Source organism: Aplidium turbinatum, chromosome 12 (genome assembly GCF_918807975.1).
Source record: "Aplidium turbinatum chromosome 12, kaAplTurb1.1, whole genome shotgun sequence".
In the NCBI taxonomy this organism is placed as follows: Eukaryota; Metazoa; Chordata; class Ascidiacea; order Aplousobranchia; family Polyclinidae; genus Aplidium; species Aplidium turbinatum.
In genome coordinates, this window is record NC_137483.1 from 7,268,059 (window position 1) to 7,286,833 (window position 18,775).

General features: G+C 35.1%; 1 protein-coding gene across 1 annotated transcript in view; it reads left to right on the forward strand.

Moving 5' to 3' along the window:
• Positions 1-14,931, forward strand: part of LOC145781158 (uncharacterized) — a 40,927-nt gene extending 25,996 nt beyond the window's left edge. Inside the window, exon 8 of the mRNA XM_082592928.1 lies at positions 12,594-14,931. Within this exon, the coding sequence (XP_082449054.1) occupies positions 12,594-12,734 (141 nt within the window). The 3' untranslated portion in view covers positions 12,735-14,931. The remainder of the gene's footprint in view (positions 1-12,593) is intronic.
• Positions 14,932-18,775: the final 3,844 nt, after the last annotated feature.

An 18,775-nucleotide genomic window follows, 5' to 3' on the forward strand; every position in this document is an offset into this window, starting at 1 on the left:
ACAAATGTATAAATCCAACCAACAGCACAAGTGAATAAAAAATAACAGTTAACCTCTCAAGTACATGTAGCTCCACACAGAGTGAAATTTATATGCCTTTTGAATCTTTTTTATTTCTTTAAAAGTAATGTCTAAAAAGACATTATTGACCCAAAAAGAATGTCTAAAAAGACATTATGAAAAGTAACTACGGACAAAGGCCAGTGTTTCGATCCTTCTCTAGTATCATGGGCCAATCCTATAGATGTTTGCTGGTACACCCCTTCATTTTCTTTGAATTTTAATACTTATATGTGCCGCTAGTATCTAATTTCTTGTATTTTAGATCCATCTCAGATGATTGTTATGTCCTAGCTCAGTTGCAAATTCTTGTCTTTTTTTCTAGTTTTTATTTTTAACAAATTCCTGCCATTTCTTAGCACAAATTCTCTCAAAAAAATCACACCTTCTGACAGGCAGTAAAATTACGTTTCGCTGAAGTCCGAAATTAAAACTTAAATCCAGTCTCATTGTCGCACAACAATCACTCAAGTTTCAAATCATCACCTCAACCAACGCTTCAAGACAACTTTCCACTTTAACTTTACTACGCTGAAGAGATCAGAAGATCGAAACACTGGCCTTTGTCCGTAGTTACTTTTCATAATGTCTTTTTAGACATTCTTTTTGGGTCAATAATGTCTTTTTAGACATTACTTTTAAAGAAATAAAAAAGAGTCAAAAGGCATATAAATTTCACTCTGTGTGGAGCTACATGTACTTGAGAGGTTAACTGTTATTTTTTATTCACTTTTGATTCATTCATATCAGTTTGTGTCCTCTGTGGATCCTTCTCTAGTATCATGGGCCAATCCTATAGACGTTTGTTGGTACACCCCACCCCTTCATTTTCTTTGAATTTCAACAGCAAAAGATTGGCAATATTTTTAAAAACATAAAACAAGCAAAATATTCCAACCAAGAAGCTTTAGAAATGAAGCTCAATTATTTCATGTTGAATAAGCAACTATTGCCTGTGGTTCGTCGTTTTTCTACGTCTTGTGATAGATTTCTTTGCAAACAAAATTACTCGAATTGAACTTAATTATTGTGTAGCGGACGTCGAGTAGTCCAAAGCATCCGCTCATACCAAGCTGTAAATTATTGCAGCAACATTCCGAGCACATCGGTGGTAGGGATCATCCGAGACATAGGCGCCGACTTTTAAACAAAATTTGGTTGTCGAGAAGGTGATGACGTCATAACCATAACGCTATTTTACTCAATTGAAATAGTTTTTAATTAAGCTTAATGTCTTGTTTATATTGACACATAGGTCGGCCGAAGTAAAAGTTTTTAATACGTTTATTTGCAATGATTCAAACTTAATTTTTAAATTTAATGATTTCTTGTCAATTCTAAACTTTATGCACTTGTTGAGCAATATGCAAAGTTCACGGGACAAAACAGCAGGAAGAGCTGTTTTAAGAGATCAATTGTTTTATTTTTGGGCATAGGATATAATCGTTCTTATTATATAACATTCCATGATCGTTGAAGTCGATGTCAAACCTTAGCGGCCGCATAAAACAATGATGTCAGATTGGCTAGGTGATAATAGCGGTAAGATCCATCGTTAATGCAGGCAATATCTGCGACCAAGATCATTAAACACCTTTTCTTTTATCGGTTTTCGATTTAATTCTCACACATTGCAAACAAAACAATGCGTTCTGTTGAATCATAATTGATCTCACAGAGGGAAGACCTCGTTGAAAATAGCGCGTCTAATTTAGCTGGTTTACTTAATATTAGTAGTCTTATATGTATGTCTCAACCCTTTTATGTAATAACCTGCAATAGGACAATATTGGGAGCACAATTTTCGGCCGATTTGAGCAGGCGGTTAATTTGAACCAGAAAGACCAAATGTAGTTCGGCTAGATTGTGAGCACATTTTTCTGCCGATGACGCTATATCAAAGGTAACACATATTTTCTGCCGATTTGAGCGAACATATTTTTGAAGTCCTCACACATTGGACATTTGAACTTCCTGCGCATTGTGAGCACATTTTTCTGCCGATTTGAGCGGGCAATAACGGTTGATTTAAACCAGGAAGTTGCAAAAAGAAGAAGGAAGCTTTGATTGTATGAGGAATACCGATTTGAGAGGGCAAGTAACGGTTGATTTGAACCAGGAAGTTTTTATGTGATAATTTGGAAAACATGGAGAAACAAATCTCACCAATCTATGTGCCACAACCGTATGATTATAAACCATTCTATGAGGCTGAACAAGGCTTAGCTAAAGAATCAAAACTTAAACGTGCTACAGCGAAAGTTGTTGACATCGCCAGGACTTTCAATGTGAAGCATGAAATTGGATTTAATCCTCACTTAAGACGAGCTTCATTATCTGTTCGCGTCGGAAGAAAAGCGTTTCATCCTGAACAACTTTGCAAAGTCGCGAAAAAGCTAATTGTGAAACAACCGTTTTTTGCTTTTCCCTCCACGAAAAACATCTTACAAATTTTATACTGGAGCAAAGAAGAAGATTCAAATTCTTATCCTCATAGCCAACACATCCAGCGTGTGAAAGAGGAGCTCCTACCTCAACAAATTGATTTGAATTTTACCAGTGGGAAAGTTTACGCGCCAGCTGCCTATCTCTCTTATATTATCGATGGTAAAGTGAATCTGAAGGTTTATCATGAAGCGTATCCCTTGCCAACTCCAGAAGACCAACACCAACTACAAGAAATTTTGAAATATTTAAAAGTCCTAAATCTAAAGGATCAATCACCAAACACTTTTCGACCTCAAAAACGTATTAAATTAGATTCTATTCTGTGATTGTTTTGTATGATTTGTCAATAAAATATGATTGAAACTACACTATCTTGTTTCTTTTGTTTATTGATATAATAAAAAACAATATAACAAAGGTGTTGTTCTGAATTTTGGAGCGTTAATAAATCGTGTAAATAAATATTATACCGTCGGTGTTGTTTTCTGTATTATCGAAATATACCACACACAAATTGTAAACAGTTTGTTTTATTGGACTGCACGAGCAAAGAAATTGTAAGCGGAGTTACACAGCAATTAAATCACAGCAAATTATCAAAATTAATACACAGCAATATCCTTCATATTTGATTTTCGTTTGGTAAGTAGGTATCATCTTGCAGGTATTTCTTTTGAAGAGATTTTTTTTGTTAGATTATTAAAATATCAATACTGTTGGATCTTGAATTTTCTTGTTCAACCAAAATAAAAATACCAATCTCACAAAATAACCAATGTAGTGTTGTTGATTTAAACTGCAGATCTTTTGGTTCTAGGCATATAGAACATCACGATTTGAAATATCAACGCAAAATATATCAAAATCATGGACACAGTAATATTGCCAACATTAACATACAGAGCAGAAACATGGTCATTCACAAAACAAAAAAGAAAACTGGCAGCGCGCAAAGGAACATGGAAAGAATAATATTAAACATAAATAGAAAAGACAAGATTAGAAATGAAGTCATCAGAAACAAAACTTGTATCAAAGATGTTATAGAAACAGCAACAAACCTAAAGTGGCAATGGGCGGGACATGTAGCAAGAACGACAGACAACAGATGAACCAAGATAACCACAGAATGGACACTAAGATACTGTATGCGTATGGACTTAAAAATTATAGATCGGTTAATATGTAGGATTTAATTAAGATAATTTCATAAAAGTTTTGTTAACTTTTTATCGGTTTGGTTGTAGCCATGTTTTTTTTTCATAAAGCTGTTTATTGTAAAGCGAATGATGGTTATAATTATTATAATCTATGACTTGTCCAAAAAGCTTAATAAATACTACATTTAATCATCTTGAACAGCAATAAATACTGCATTTTAATCATTTTTTCGGTTTATGTTGGTTTCGGTAAACCTTTATTTTACCAGGTCTCCGTTTCGCTTTGTCATTTGTCAAGAAAAACTAGAATACTACTATAGAGAAAAAATACTTTAATATATTCTATATAATTTTTAATAGGTATAATATGATAGATATATATAATAAGAATATAATAGAAAGATATAATTATAATAGGATAATCTAGTTATAATATGTTTTTCTACAAATGCGCTTTGGTGAATATTGTCTTAGAATTTGTTTGATATATTTGTCAAGAAAAACGAGAATGTACTATATAGAAAATGCTTTAATATATTATATATAATTTGTAATAAGTATAATATGATATATATATATAATACATACAATTGATATAATAAGAATATAATAAAAAGATATAATTTTAATAGGATAATCTAGTTATAATATGTTTTTCTGCAAATGCGCTTTGGTGAATGTTTTACATTGTCTTAGATTTTGTCTGATAACATCTCGAGCAAGTGTTGTGGAAGGAGCACTTTAGTAGACAATCACTGTGGAAAGGTGTGTACAGCTATGTGACTTATCTAAAAGAAAAAAACGTTTACCCAAGCAAAAGATAGATTGTTTTTGTGTAACAGACAGTGATCATCAAAACTGAGTGATTTAACAATTTTGCATCTCTGTTTAGTGAAAAGTATGACATAGATATACATTTTTTTCTTGTTTTTAGGTTCAAACACAATTTTATGATATTTTGTACATGACTTAAAAAAATCGTTTGAAGTTATTTTGAAAATGTTACACAAAATTAAAGCTTTACCTTTGCATTAATATCTGTGAAAAAAAAACATACAAGTGGTGGTGAAATACCATGGATATGTAAAGACAGAAAGACTAGTTGGTAAACTTATTAAGTTTTGATCCAATAAGATCAGAGAAAGACCAAAGAAGAGGTGTTTGGAAGAAATTAAAGCGGTTGTACTGTAAGATTAAGTGAAGATAAAGAGGATGAATCTACTGTCTGGAAGTAAAAACCAGTACAAAGTGTATACGTCAGAATTACATAGACTAACCAGTAACCACAAACCAGTGTATTCTAAGTGAGATAGGGTAATAAAGATGAAGCACCAGGAACATGTGACCAAAAGATAGTTCAAGAGGAACCAAACAATAAGTTTAGATGTAGGAGCAAGATCAAAGAGTTAAATGAAACATGGATCTTTACTAAAATATGGAAACTATTAAAATATACAGTATTCACAAACAATCTATTTGAGATGAGGATAAGCATAAAAAGCGTAGAAATGTTCCAATAACATATTTTTAAGAATTAAAACATCACATAACACACGACAAAAGAAAGTCTGAGGAACGGATTCAATGGTGAAAAGACAATAGAAATAGTTGCGGATAATGATAATCAACTCTTTACTTAATGGTTCTGTTGAATAAATTGGCGTCATTGGTTTGTAGTTGTTACAAGAAATCATCACGCGTAAATGCTATAGTACCATGTAACCAAGTAGAATGTTCAAATAATTTTCTTATGTTTAAACGTAAGTTGATGGTAAACAAACCGGTAAAGTAGATTACAAACCAAACAATTATTAAAATCTACGAAAACAAAGTTTTCTGATGTTGTGAAACAAAATTATTGTAATTGGTTTGGTTCGTGGTTGATATACGTGGGTCATTTAATAAAGCATTATAATGTGTTTTCAAGCATATTTTCCTCAAAACCGGTTTAGACCTGTTCAAAAGCTAACATGAAAGTATCATGATTTTTGTTTAGATCTTACAAAACAATTAAAGTTACACACAAGATGGAGGTATTTACAAAAAAAATTACCAAACAATAACACAGTGAAATAAAAAAAATGTAAATTGTGTTCAGACTTGTTTAAAAAATAGGTTACATCGATTCTAACAGAATGGGTGATGCCAGGCGCGGATTTATGGGGGGGGCCCAGGGAGCCCGGGCCCCCCCCGAAATATTGTGAGGAATTATTGTTGAAATTCTATGTATCCGCATCAAATCGTTTGATGTACGTCTAAACAGCTGATATTTGTCCCAAGGCGGACTTAACTTATCTGGGGGGGGGGGGGGGTAATTTTTTGTTATTATTATGGTTAAAATCATGCATCGATCAGACTCCTTTATTCCGTTATACAACTGTAAATGCATTTTAATAGCAACATTTGTTGGTGCTGACTCAGCTGAAACCAATGCTGAACCAAATGACGTCAGTTGAAACAATCTGAAACCTTGAATGGCTGTTTTATAGTTTTTAGCCTTCATTATAATTTCAATCAATTGCCGTCTATGCTTGCAAACATACAAACATCCAATTGGTCATGGACACTGCATACAGGGTTTTAAACCAGATTTCAAGTTTACTTTGCATGCTTAGCAGTTTTTATTCAAGCAAAATGTATTTTTCAAACATTCACAATTGATGAAATGGCTGTTTCTTAATGTCTATTTTATTTTATGGCATATCGTATATGTCGTAGTATAGTGGTATAGTGGCTTAGCCAAGGGGAGGGGGGGGTTACAACCCCCCCCCCCCCTTGGCACGCGTGTGACATCACGATATTGAGAATGAAGCTTTCAGTATCTATGTCTCTTAAACAAAGTTTTCCTAATTTTAAACGAAACTGCATTAAAAGAGCGAGTTTTGCCAATACTAAACATTCAAATATCTCAGCCTTGAATTAGCAACAAGAAAACATAGAGACTTAGGTTTATTACCGAAAAATCCGAAGAAAACATGATCTTATCCTTTTGCTATGCCACCAGACAGCACCATTTTATAAGAATATTTATACCCACATTTTTGTTGAAAATGCTCTCAGAATGCACCAAATTCAAAGTAATTTTTCAAAATTTTCTGGGGGCTGCCCCCCAGACCCCCCACCGGCCGTCAAAACCCCCCCTTTCAAAATTCCTGGCTACGCTACTGTCGTAGTATCATTGTTCATATCTGCTTTATCTTTTTCTTTCTGTTTAATTGCTTTTCAAATTTTCTGGCCCCCCCCGAAAAAAACTCCTAGATCCGCGCCTGGGTGATGCTATATGGTTGGAAATAATTACTACTTTTGGTATTAAAAGTAATTTGCGTTCTTCTGGTGACTATTTACTAGGTTACCTCCTGATGTTAAAGATGATAACTAGCTTTTGTATTTCCGACGTTTCGTCAGTCAGCACGACTGACTTTATCAAGGTGGCTAAAACAGGTTAACACAACCTGTTCAGCAACGATGGCACAACACAAAAACGTACTGATAAAATGAATAAAGTAAGCAGCAAGAATCCTGATTTACGTTTTTGTGTTGTGCCATCGTTGCTGAACAGGTTGTGTTAACCTGTTTTAGCCACCTTGATAAAGTCAGTCGTGCTGACTGACGAAACGTCGGAAATACAAAAGCTAGTTATCATCTTTAACATCAGGAGGTAACCTAGTAAATAGTCACCAGAAGAACGCAAATTACTTTTATTATAAAATGCCTGGTGAACAGTCTCTCTCTGTTTTTACTTTTGGTATTGTTGTATACAAACAAGTAAAATGTTATTGCTATATATGTTTAACTTTGGCTCAGTTTCAAAATTGACATTTTGTATGCACAAACTTATCGCAAATCACGAAGGTTATACAATTCTAAGTTGAGTTTCTTTATTTTTACCCGCCATTTTTATTATAAGTGAACTCGAGATAAGTAGATTGTAGCTAGAGCACAAGTAAAAACTTAATAAGTTGTTGCAATTACATTTATCAAACGTCACTAAAGTTTTAGCTGAAACCACTGTTACAGCGAAACGGAGACCTGGTAAAATAAAGGTTTACCGAAACCAACATAAACCGAAAAAATGATTAAAATGCAGTATTTATTGCTGTTCAAGATGATTAAATGTAGTATTTATTAAGCTTTTTGGACAAGTCATAGATTATAATAATTATAACCATCATTCGCTTTACAATAAACAGCTTTATGAAAAAAAAACATGGCTAAAACCAAACCGATAAAAAGTTAACAAAACTTTTATGAAATTATCTTAATTAAATCCTACATATTAACCGATCTATAATTTTTAAGTCCATACGCATACAGTATCTTAGTGTCCATTCTGTGGTTATCTTGGTTCATCTGTTGTCTGTCATTCTTGCTACATGTCCCGCCCATTGCCACTTTAGGTTTGTTGCTGTTTCTATAACATCTTTGATACAAGTTTTGTTTCTGATGACTTCATTTCTAATCTTGTCTTTTCTATTTATGTTTAATATTATTCTTTCCATGTTCCTTTGCGCGCTGCCAGTTTTCTTTTTTGTTTTGTGAATGACCATGTTTCTGCTCTGTATGTTAATGTTGGCAATATTACTGTGTCCATGATTTTGATATATTTTGCGTTGATATTTCAAATCGTGATGTTCTACATGCCTAGAACCAAAAGATCTGCAGTTTAAATCAACAATACTACATTGGTTATGGTATTTTTATTTTGGTTGAACAAGAAAAGTCAAGATCCAACAGTATTGATATTTTAATAATCTAACAAAAAAAATCTCTTCAAACGAAATACCTGCAAGATGATATCTACTTACCAAACGAAAATCAAATATGAAGGATATTGCTGTGTATTAATTTTGATAATTTGCTGTGATTTAATTGCTGTGTAACTCCGCTTACAATTTCTTTGCTCGTGCAGTCCAATAAAACAAACTGTTTACAATTTGTGTGTGGTATATTTCGATAATACAGAAAACAACACCGACGGTATAATATTTATTTACACGATTTATTAACGCTCCAAAATTCAGAACAACACCTTTGTTATATTGTTTTTTATTATATCAATAAACAAAAGAAACAAGATAGTGTAGTTTCAATCATATTTTATTGACAAATCATACAAAACAATCACAGAATAGAATCTAATTTAATACGTTTTTGAGGTCAAAAAGTGTTTGGTGATTGATCCTTTAGGACTTTTAAATATTTCAAAATTTCCTGTAGTTGGTGTTGGTCTTCTGGAGTTGGCAAGGGATACGCTTCATGATAAACCTTCAGATTCACTTTACCATCGATAATATAAGAGAGATAGGCAGCTGGCGCGTAAACTTTCCCACTGGTAAAATTCAAATCAATTTGTTGAGGTAGGAGCTCCTCTTTCACACGCTGGATGTGTTGGCTATGAGGATAAGAATTTGAATCTTCTTCTTTGCTCCAGTATAAAATTTGTAAGATGTTTTTCGTGGAGGGAAAAGCAAAAAACGGTTGTTTCACAATTAGCTTTTTCGCGACTTTGCAAAGTTGTTCAGGATGAAACGCTTTTCTTCCGACGCGAACAGATAATGAAGCTCGTCTTAAGTGAGGATTAAATCCAATTTCATGCTTCACATTGAAAGTCCTGGCGATGTCAACAACTTTTGCTGTAGCACGTTTAAGTTTTGATTCTTTAGCTAAGCCTTGTTCAGCCTCATAGAATGGTTTATAATCATACGGTTGTGGCACATAGATTGGTGAGATTTGTTTCTCCATGTTTTCCAAATTATCACATAAAAACTTCCTGGTTTAAATCAACCGTTACTTGCCCTCTCAAATCGGTATTCCTCATACAATCAAAGCTTCCTTCTTCTTTTTGCAACTTCCTGGTTTAAATCAACCGTTATTGCCCGCTCAAATCGGCAGAAAAATGTGCTCACAATGCGCAAGAAGTTCAAATGTCCAATGTGTGAGGACTTCAAAAATATGTTCGCTCAAATCGGCAGAAAATATGTGTTACCTTTGATATAGCGTCATCGGCAGAAAAATGTGCTCACAATCTAGCCGAACTACATTTGGTCTTTCTGGTTCAAATTAACCGCCTGCTCAAATCGGCCGAAAATTGTGCTCCCAATATTGTCCTATTGCAGGTTATTACTTTGGGTTATTACATAAAAGATTGAGACATACATATAAGACTACTAATATTGCCGTGAATACGAGTTACGTGACTATTCCAGCAGCGTAAATTACTCTACAATTTACTTTAAAATTTCCATACCGTACGTCAATGCCAATACTTAGATGAACCATCAAATGGTAGTGTTCATAAGCTATTCGACTTACACCAAAGCTATTCGATAAATAAGTTATCCGACTTATACCCGGAGAATATCACCGATTTTCACCTCAAAAGTAAGGGTTCGACTAATGCACGAGATCGACCTATACTCGAGTATAGGCTACACGGTAGTGCAGGAGTGTATTATAGATGAGTGTATTACATGTACCCGTGGGTCACGTACTGATCACGTAGCCTATAGGCTACATCAATACAGTACTAACAGTACAGTACAACACGGATGACAATTTTGAAAAATGCATTTTTTCTTTAAGATGTATTCACGTAATTGTTCGTTGTGTCGTAGTTTCAACTCGATAAGTTTGCTAAAATCGATTTCATGTTTGAAGTCACAAAAAATCTAAGGGACGTTTGGATAACTCGTGAAATAAGAATAAACATTCAACCTCGCATTCGCTTTTTCGATACCACGTGTTTTGACTTTGAAGTTGCTCCTCACGCGCGAAAAGTGTGACTGTGAGCGTGCGTGCCGTGCGCATCTCAGATCAGTAGTAATTCACGTTTCAGAGAAAGCCATGTGATCAGCTGCTGTTTTGCGGGCAAGAGCAACGAAGACTGTTTTTCGCTTTCAGCATTCTTTAAGTACGTTTAAATGATCTAAATCTCTTTCGCAAAGCAAACCGAAAGGACGCATTGACTCAAAAGGTTGCAACCGAAAAATGCCTAACAGAACGTGGTGAACTGAATCAAGTCATGACTCGTAACAAAAATTAAACTGACACCGAAACTGAACTGGTACCATAACTTTCAAGAAAAGAATCCGTGGTGAACTGACTAATAGATGCCACTCTGAAAAAGTCATAATATTGAAATTCAACGCGAGACGCGTTGGTTTAAGAGAAAACATCAGTGTGGTTGAAATGCACCAAGCATGCACTTAAGCACAATGCGGCAGATGCACAACGCTAAAGAGACGTAAAACTACGTGTATATGTATCACACTACCGATTGTAAGAGAACGCACAACCTACTGCTAGCATTTAAAATTCCCAAGAAGCACACAAATACCTAGCAGTCCTAGCCAGCGTTTGAAATTCCTAATAAACGATGCAAATTCTTAAAGAAACGCACAAATTCTAGCTAGCGTTTCAAATTTTTAATCAACGATACAAATTCTTAAAGAAACGCACAAATTCTAGATAGCTTCTCAAATTCCTAATAAACGACACAAATTCTTGAAGAAACCCACAAATACCTAGCTAGCGTTTCAAATTCCTAATCATGGCACACTTGACTTATGACGGAACTACCTCCAGGCTTCACGACATCAATAAGACATAAGGGAACAGTAGCGTATTTAGGGGAGAGGATGAGGGGCGATGGCCCCCCTAATGATTAGGTAAAAAAATAGAAATTTTGCAAAAAAAAAAGTTGTAGCGTAAGACATAATTGCTTGGATGATTCATCCTAGCGCGGGAGGTACAGTATACTTTTTGCGATGTAATTTATCAATAGTATTCTGAGTTTCCAAATCAACTTCTAGTTTAATCTTGATTAGCCTACAGTAAGTTAAAAATATTTAATTAAGCAAGCAATCACTAGTAGCCTATACACTGCATACATTGGCAGCTCGTCTAATGGTGCTGCAGCACCACAAATATGCTCCTACAAGGACCTACACATAGGCTACGTTGAATTCTGCAGTGGTGAATGTTAGAAGCTGCGCAACTGTGTTGCAAGACCTAGGGGGCGATAATATGCTTTTTCACCAACTTTTTGGCAAGGCTTGCTCAGTTTTTGGCGAAGAAATTCGAATGCCCCGGAGAGCACCTAGACAACAACATCGACCTAACACTCCAGCTGAAACTGCGGAGATATATTTCAAACGAACAGTTTTTCTCCTGACAATTGCATGGCACAAATTCGCGAGAGATTCAATGAGCACTGCTCGTTAGCTTTTATAGTCAGCACATTTCTGCCTTCATTGATTCATGAAGATGAAGACTGCCCGATCGACGAGATTTTCGACTTCTATCATGAAATGCTGGATGTTGAACCAAGCAATTGCTTTGCAGCTACCATTGAATTGCGAAGATGGAGAGCGAATTGGCTTGCAGTTTCTGTAGATGAACGACCTAAATAATAATAATAATAAACTAATAGATATAATATATAATAAATAGATAAACTAATTTATATAAAGTTGTTCAACAGCTATAATTGTGCATTTTTTTTTACAGTTGTTTGCTATGATTAATGAAAACAGTTGTTATTTGAAAAAATGTATAAAACGATTTGTAGTATAAAAACAAACAAAAAACGTAAAAAAAACGATTAAAAAACGACTACTAAAAAAACGTTTTTAACTATCCCTATTTGAGAAACCTATTAAAAAAACCTTCTATGAGTAACCCAGAATGCAAGGTAGCTAAGCTACACTAGATTACAGCGTACCAGCTTTAGCTCATTAGTGAAGTCAATGTACTCATGGACTTTATTGGGAATCGCTATGAAAGATTTTCACTCTTGTTTTGTGCGAGCAAGATCACATCATTTCTTTCGTGTTTGTTTTTGTTATTATTATTTTATTTTTGTAGTTTTTTTTTAATTTGATTTTGATGCAATTGAATCCAACACTTCATGTTTCATTACTTTAGAAAAAGGTTCCGATTCTGTCTGCGTGCGCATGCGACCAACCCCATCTGACGAAAGTACTGGCACTGAACAACCCACATCCTCGAAGGTGGAAGGAGTCTGATGATTGCAATCATTTCAAAGAGGCTGGGTGGTTGCAATAGAAGTGCTGACGATGATTTGAACGACTATGATAGGATTTGTATTCGATATTTAACTTCATTCAAACATCGTGCTGGACATCGTGCTGCGCTGTTTGGGGTAAAGTAGAAAACTCTTAAGTTGTTATTGCATAATTGTATTTTTTATTTATCGTCAACTGTTGTCGATTTCTAATCAGCCCAATTTAAACACAATTTTCATAAATCATGTTACCGGCTTGAGGACGAAACTGTGTCTGTAACTTCCTCATGTAATTCCTTCACCAGAAAATTTTCTACTCTGCTTTGATATCACTGCTGTAGCCTTTTGTACAGTTGTGTATTTGAATCTGAAATGTCTATTTGAACGACTGTGATAAAATTTGCATTTATGATTCTAACTTCATTCAAGCACTTTCTTTTAATCGTTTTATCAACAATCATTTGTATATTTTTGATTTAAATGCCAACCGTTGTGTCTCAAGTTGTTGTTTTTATGTGCAATGTAATTACGTATTTCTACTTTTTCTAAGCAAGTCACAATGCCATTTCAATGTCACAATGCTACTTCAAATTCACACAGGAGATTATGTGTCGAATGGAAGTCTCATTTCTTTATTTTTTCCATGGGCTTTGGGACGATTGTGCTTCAAACATTCTGGGTGTGTACGGCTCTACCGAGATAAATAACTTTCAACAGATTAAAGACCGATGTTTTGAGACATTTTCAGAATAGCCTAGCGCTTTTTCGAAATAGCAATGGCCTCCGCGGTACTTGTAAACTTGGCCGGATCTCGTCCGAGATAATTTTTGAAGTGTCGTCTTGTATGAGAGCCGTGCCTGGCATTGGCATCACCGTTCATCTTGATTGCGCTTGGCTTTAGACTTTACTATCTTATTGCGAAATCTTGCTTCGCTCTTTACAGCAAAGTGGTCGGCAGGAGTAAACTCTTCAATTGTGTTCGCAGAATTGCATTTGTTATTTATTGTCAACTGTTGTCGATTTCAAATTAATCAAGTTTAAGCACAATTTTCATCAATCATGTTTGTACTTGTGATGTGAAAGCGAATAACCATGTTAGATTTATTTTGTCAATTATGTTTGCGCAGTAAGGAATGGTGGTTAATGGTTATCCTCGATCCTCTTAAAATGCGTGTGTGACGTCACGATAAAAAGGACCAGCTCTGTGAAGGATCTAACTCTTTGTATGACAGTTTTTGCTGGTATTCCTTGATTTCGTTTGCCTTGGATCAATTCTGATGATATGAAAGTTTCAATTGTAAATCATTGTAATCTGAGCTAATATCAACTAGAAAAAGCCAATATTAACTTGAAAACAAAAATGCTTCAACAATTAAAATTCCTCCCCTGAAACATAAACATGACCTTACAAATTTTATGTAGCCTCAACGATGTAATTTTCAAAATGATTTTATTGAGAACTTGTAGGCCTAAGCCCTAAATCCCTAACATTTATTAAATTTTTGAGGAAAGTGGCACTCAAGGCCATGCATTGTCCGCCCCGATAGCTCAGTGGTAACGCGCCCGGCTCAAGATCACGCGGCGCTGGTTCGACTAGTGAATGGAACAATTTCTCAGTAAAAACACTTCCCCTAATGGAAAACTTCACTCTACCAACCTCGGTAACCGGCCCTGCGTCAAGAGCCTCTACAGGTATGCGAAACTACCAGGAATAACCTGAGGCTTTGTCAGTCCAAGGATAAAGATTCAAAACCAACCAACCAACCATTTTCAACTTTGGTCGCTTCTAATTTTTGAGATGCTTGCAGCCGACCTTTGAGAGTTTGTTTCGAACGCACAAGAAAATACAACTTGTTTCAATAAATTGAAATTTACACAAAGATATAATGCGCCGAAAAGAAATCTCATTCTTTTCAAGAGGTTTTGAAATGATTGTGATTTTAAATCGTCTAGGTTTGTAGGCTCCAGCTGTAGGCTACCGAGGTAAATAATTTTTAACAGATTTAAAGCCATCGTTTTTCTGAATGTTCTGAATATTATAAAGTATCATCATTCACCAAACTATTTTAAGAAAGCTTCAGTATTGTTTCCATGTTGTCTACATCCTAATTTAGACTTTGGTGTTTCTTGTGTGAAGTTGTATGTATGTTTTTCTACGAGTCGCTGGAAATTTTGTATGTCTGAAACTTTCTTTATGATTTGAAAAAGAGAAATCGTTAAAGAAAATTTGATGTAGAATAAAATTGTTTATCTGGGATCCCGAATGTTTATAAAGGACTTTGATTCAATGGGAGGAATGCCAATAGTGTTGCCCATTGAGAGTTCAGGAGTTACTTTTGAACCGGACTGTGTCCAGGAAGATTTTAGAGGTCAGGGATTGTTTCAAAAGATCTAAACTCTGGAAGAAAACAGAACATAATCTCAGGAGCAATATCATTAAGACATAGGAGAGACTCGGGTAAGTTGGCCCAGCAAAATGAAAAATTGAATTTGTGAGCTAATAACAAAACATATGTAAAAGCGAATGCTATTGAAGAGTAGAGAATTTATCACTGTAGAAGTGGACATATTTTTGATCAAACAAACATTCTTAGGTATATAATTTTTCAAGTTTTCCAAAAAAAATAAAATGGACCATCTTGCCTTCCTGTGCGGGTAATTTGGCCCACCATGGAAGGTAAGTTGGCCACGTGGGCAACATGTCCATCTACGGTATATTAAACAGTGGAAAAGTTCTCCCCAATTTTATTTTCTTTCTAATTATTTCTTGGTTTTATAGAGGCATACATAGGCTACATTGTATGCATTCATGTATGGTTTATAATATGATCTACTATTAGGCTATAATGCTGTATTTTACCTCAGTAAACTTTTTTTTACATGGATTGTGTAGCCTACACCAAATAAGCTTTCGAAAATAACAAAGGTTGTATCAAACATCATGTAGTTGGAACGGCATGCCTTTATTCCTAACGATTTGGTCACCTTAATGATACTGATAGGCAGGACCTTGTTTGCAATAGGCTACAAACCCCATTTTTGCATGGGTAGGCCTACCAATATCGGAACACTTTTTAATGTATTTCCGAAACGAGGTACGTTTTAGACCGTTGTTTGAGAAGTGGTTGATAGGCCTACACACTTCCACGATTGGTATTCTTGATTACTTACCATTATTACCTATGGTAAGATTGGTATTCTTGATTAGCCTACTTACCATCTATTATTACCATAGCCTATGGGTTAGGGATAAGTTGTCGCAATTTGTGGCATAAAAACGATGTCAGGAAGTGTATTATTGTTATTGATCGTTTAAAGCCGATGTAAAACCGCGATTTACTTACTTTGGATACTTGATGATAGGCTACTTCAATCTTGCAAAAATAAGTCATTGTATTAATTATTCAATTATTATCATTCTACATAATACCCCATGAAGGCATGGTGGCCAACGTAGCCTACCCACCCACGATATGGGCTAACTTTTCTGCATGGCAAGTGCAACCATATTGTAAAAATTAAATGTCAAACTATCGAGCTTCCAACAACATCTTCACCGCCAAAGTGAGCCTTAATAACCACTCTAGCGCTGCACGCACTAAATAATAACCTTTCTTATATAGTAAGAAAAAACTCACTCGACATCTAAAAAATTCTAAAATCCAAAAATTTTAAAATCATAATTTTTCATACAAAAATCGTGCTCACATGTTTATACTGCTTGCTAGAGCCTCCCTACCTGGTGATAAGGTAATTTCAACTGCACTTTCTCAGTATGCGTATGATACGTAACAATAACTATTGTAGTTAAAAAATTATTTCGAGTGGGCCAACTTGCCTGAGTCTCCCCTAATGGATATTGGATCCAATACTATCTTTTTGTTTCTTAACTTCCTTCTCGAGTGGTTACCTACACTTTGTTCCTAATTTCCACTTCCTGAAGTTAATGTAGGCCTAATGTTTCTTTAGAAATGTTTTGTTTGAGGGCCGAGCTTGTCAACTACCTTGTACACCGTTTGGCTTCAAACTATGCTATCTTATTACGACACCCACCATGCTACTCAAAAGAGATCGACAAAAACTAATTAGGCAATTGAGTTTGTATAATTACATTTGTTGTTATTGTCTACTGTCTTCGATTTCAGATTAGCCTCATTTTAACATAAGCTACAGTATTTTGTTGTTTTTGTGTTCGCAGAATTGCTTTAGCAACCATGCTTGTGCTTTTATTTCTCGGTTATTTGTGCTCAGCCAGAGATGTGGGGTGGTAGGTACTAGGTAGCCTAACCCCTTAAAATGTGTGACGTGATGATAGCAAGAACTAGGTTGCGAAACCACCAACATTGGCCTCACTGTGTGGTTTTAATCTGATCTGAACTATTCTTTATGGACATTGCGTTAAGCCTTCTGGAAAGTTTACAATAATTGATTGTTGTGAATTAACACCGGCAGAGGTGTAGCTTAAGCCTAAATCTTTGGTTGTCAGACGCCTTGTGATGCGACAACTCAGCAAGTGTATCAGCTGAGCAAGTACGTTTCAGATAGTGTCAAATCACCAAACGAGATTTTCAGCTAGCATCAAGTCAGCAAGTGATGAAACTCAGCAACAACCAAAGTCAGCAAATGAGATCTGTAATCACCAGTTCAGCAAGCGACAACTCAGAAAGTTTATCCGGCAAGTGATTTCGCAGTAGCCTAAGTTTAAACTTAACTGCTAACTGAGCGTTAATTTTATAATCGACATGAATATCATGTTAAGTAGTCTATGTATCAGCCGAACAAGCGATTCTTTGTTGTTTTAAGAAAATCTCTGAAGCGTCAATCGTGTCTGTGTGTTGATGGAATTATTACGTTACTTTTACAGACATAAAGCTTGTGGTTACTTAAATCCTTATATCTCTTTCCACAGAGTTGGTGATCTATCGAATTGTACGAAAACAATTACATTTTTATAGGGCTACCATATGTCCTCTTTCAAGAGGATTTGTCCTCTTTTTTGAAGAAAAATAAGTCGTCCTCCGAGGACACCCAAAAATGCTCAAATGTCTTTTTTTTTACATTTTCAGTTTTCTTGCATATATTTTCAACAGGATTTGATTGTTATGTGGCTTTTTTCCAACCATTTCTGTACCAATGCAACATTCTGATTTATAAATTTTCAAAAAAACATTGACGTACTATTTGATCTGCTGTTCTAAACAATCTTAGACGTTCATTGAAACATACTACATTGCTTTGCGATTGTCTTAAAAGCCAAATAATGGTCAACGATGAGTGCAAGTGGAACTGCAAATCCACTTGTGAGGAAATTTCCACATTTGAAGAGATCTGATCAATCAATTATTGAAAATGAAAAATTGGAGTAAATCACAAAGAAATGAAACATTAAAAAACGCAAAAACTTGCAAAAGAGTTTGATATATTTACATTTTAAGGTTGTCACACTTTTACAATAAGTTATTATTTTACCCAGATCTATTTTGTATTGATTCACCGCTTGCAAACGTTGCTGATTACCAACTTAATAGTTTGGCTAATTTGTCAAGTGAAGCCAATCGAAAAATAATCCAAAGTACGGCCTATTTCAAAATAAAATCGCGACATGGATACTTAGGCCTACAACTTATGTGAGTGCAAATGTAGAACGACTTTGATCTATGATGCAGTCACAATGGTACAAGGAAAGAAACAGCCTTTTAGTTGAGTCTGTCCTTAGCATCTCATTAACAGCTGTCTACAACTTCAAATATATTTCGTGCAAGTAATTTTTTGATTGTGTTAAAGCTGATCCTTTTTTTTCTGAAAAAAGTTAAGGCACGGGTACCTGCAGATACTGCCTGATTTGTCACATTTTGATGACATTATCACATCACATTTTCATTTTGTCACAAAAATCTAACAAATAAACTTGTCTGTTTTTGTGCTGTAACTTGTGCTGCATACGTCCAGAGATGTACGTATACGCCGCATACTTGCGACGTAGACTTTTTGTTTACGCTAACGCTTGCGGCCACATTTTTTGGATAGTTTGCACTTGAGGCTACGCCGTAAAGTATTCGCGGTTTTTTAGCGCATAGCGTCA